This window comes from Chenopodium album, chromosome 10 (genome assembly GCF_948465745.1).
Source record: "Chenopodium album chromosome 10, dcCheAlbu1.1, whole genome shotgun sequence".
Lineage (NCBI taxonomy): Eukaryota > Viridiplantae > Streptophyta > Magnoliopsida > Caryophyllales > Amaranthaceae > Chenopodium > Chenopodium album.
In genome coordinates this window covers 34,774,463-34,776,992 of record NC_137843.1, presented here as the reverse complement: position 1 = coordinate 34,776,992, position 2,530 = coordinate 34,774,463, and the positions used below count along the sequence as shown (strand labels likewise).

The following is a 2,530-nucleotide window of genomic DNA, read 5'->3' as shown; positions in this document are numbered from 1 at the left end:
ATGCAATCTAGATTAATCATCAAGGTTGATCACTCCTAATCATATTAATCACATGCAAAACTATGTCAACCAATTTAATTGCAACAATTCAATCAATCAAGAATCATCAACTAGCAAAGATTATCAATCAAGCATGCTTCCCCTTCTCCCTAGCTACTAATCTACTCACAAGACATAATGAAATAGAAAAACAAAGCAAATTGAATCACAAATATCATCATTTCAAGCTTAATCAATAAGAAAATCAAATCAAACAAGTTTTCAAACCAGAGATCAACAATCAAATCAATCATTCAAGAATTAAAGGTAGAATCAAGCAAAAGTAAATTCAAGGGAAGGAATTCTCACTAATTTTCATTGATTAAGGAAGAAATCCAAACTTAATAAAGTAATTTGAAGTACAAATAAAGTATTCAAGTGTTTCTCTCTCTACTAAAATCTAGGAAAATGTATTAAGTACTTAAAAAACATCATCCCCCAAAAAAGGATAAGTCAAGGGGTATAAATAATAAAACAAAAATAAGGGGATGAAAGGCGACGATGTGTGCGCACAGCAGCCCCGTGCACGCACACGCAAGGGTCTGCGCGCACGCACAGGGGGGTCTGCGCGCACGCACCCCTGTTGCATCCTTGTGGCACGCAGCTCCTCTTGTGCTAGCTCGTGGCTCCTTGCGTGAAGCTTCACTCCTAGCGCTCTCGTGCATTCCTATGGACGATGCTCTCGTGATGATGCTCGCGAGGAGGGCAACCCTTGATCTTCACAAAATTACATGTTCATCACCAAAATTAATGAGAGCGCAACCGTGAGAGCGCGACAAATTAAACTTTGAAACTTCACCTACAAAATACAAATAAGAATAAGGAGAAAAAAAATGAAATAAAACTAAACTAAAACCACAAATTAAGAACAATAATCATGATAAACTCATAAAACTAATCGAAAACCAAAATGAGTTATTAAAGCGGAAAAATCAAAGAAAACTAAGAAAATTAATTTAAAATAAAGAAAGAAAATATAGAAAAAGGACCTAAAACTATTCTTTTTAAGGGCCATAAATGACACTCATCAATAGTACCAGTAGCAACCCCAAGCAAATCTCTAAGGGCATCTTGATCATCAGAGGAAATTCCACTAAAATAGACTTCACTCTTGTCAAGATTGGCAACTAACCTTGAAGCCTGGGAGAATTTATTAAAAGCTTGGAAAAGTAAGACAATAAACTCAGTGTCAGCCCTAGCAAACAATAACAAATCATCTGCAAACATCACATGAGTCAAATGGAGTTTTTCACATCTTGGATGATAATTGAAGTTAGGATTAAAAGAGAGATCAACAAGGCATCTAGTGAGATACTCCATTCCAATTGCAAAGAGAAAAGGAGACATGGGACTCCTTGTGTAAGACCTTTTTTTAGCAAGAAAAGGCTTTGAAGGAATGCCATTAATGAGGATAGAGAAAGAAACATAAATCAAGCATCCCATAATCCAACTAATGAATTGAGCAGGAAAACCAAGCTTAACCATAACAGCTTCAAGAAAACCCTATTACTCAGAGTCATAAGCTTTTTTAAGGTCAATCTTCAACATACACCAAAGGGTGACATTCTTATGACTGTACCCTTTTAAGAGTTCAGTAGCAAGAAGGATATGATCCCCAATATGTTTACTAGGGATAAAACCAGCTTGAGAATCATCAATAATTTCCCCTTAAACTCTAGCAAGCCTAGCAGTTAAGATATTAGAAACTAGTTTATACAAGACAGTACAACAGGCAATAGGCCTGAACTCCTTGGCATGAGAGGGGTTCTTAACTTTAGGGACCAAAGTGATAGTAGTGCAATTCTAATGCTTCACCATTCTCCCTGAAGAGAAAAACTCAAAAACTCCAGCATAGACCTGAGATTTTATAATATCCCAAGTTTTCTTAAAGAAATAGGAGTTAAAACCATCTATCCCAGGAGCTTTAGGATTATCAATACCTTTAAGAGCCAAATCAATTTTCTCAGTAGTAACAAAAGCGGTCAGAATTTGCTGAGATTCTCTAGAGAGTTGTCTCCCCCTTCTCATAGTAGAAAGATCAATACTAGGGAGGGAGGTAGCTTTTGATTCAAGGAGCTTTCTATAGAAGTTAGTAATTTCAACTTCAATGTCAATAGGGGTCTTAAGAAGCACTCCTTGGTCATTGCAGATAGAATCAATTCTATTTCTGATTTGCCTATGTTTCATCATAGAAAAGAAGTACTTGTTGTTGTTGTCTTCAAGTTGAATCCAATCAACCCTAGACTTTTACCTATATATTCTTTCTTAAATTCTTAACTAATATTTAACCTAAGTGATAGCTTCCATTTCGTCAGAAATAAGAGCTTCATTATTCAGGTCACTGGAAATCTAGGTTTGAATACTGTGAAGATGATCCTGAGCTACATTAACCTTCTGAGAAATATCACCAATTTTCTGAGTATTCAAAGTTTTCAAGGAATGTTTAAACTCTTTTAAGCTTTAACCAGACATTATCCACAACATTCTCAGC

The 2,530-nt window shown here is 35.8% G+C and overlaps 1 protein-coding gene across 1 annotated transcript; it reads right to left on the bottom strand.

The window, feature by feature from the left end:
- Positions 1 to 758: 758 nt before the first annotated feature.
- Positions 759 to 2,226, bottom strand: LOC145565159 (uncharacterized). Its single transcript, XM_081625245.1, has 3 exons — positions 1,855 to 2,226; positions 1,077 to 1,542; positions 759 to 838 (listed from the first exon to the last, which is right to left on the bottom strand). The coding sequence occupies exons 1-3, from the start codon at positions 2,224 to 2,226 to the stop codon at positions 759 to 761; spliced, it is 918 nt and encodes a 305-aa protein (XP_081481371.1).
- Between the last annotated feature and the right edge of the window lie 304 nt (positions 2,227 to 2,530).

Excerpts from the sequence above, each read along its gene's own strand:
- LOC145565159 (XM_081625245.1), bottom strand. The coding sequence starts at position 2,226 with ATGAAACATAGGCAAATCAGAAATAGAATTGATTCTATCTGCAATGAC. Across the intron at positions 1,543-1,854 it reads TTTTCTCTTCAGGGAGAATG|GGTTTTCTTGAAGCTGTTAT; the intron begins GTGAAGCATTAG and ends TCTGAGTAATAG. Across the intron at positions 839-1,076 it reads TTTGCTTGGGGTTGCTACTG|GTGAAGTTTCAAAGTTTAAT; the intron begins GTACTATTGATG and ends TGTATTTTGTAG.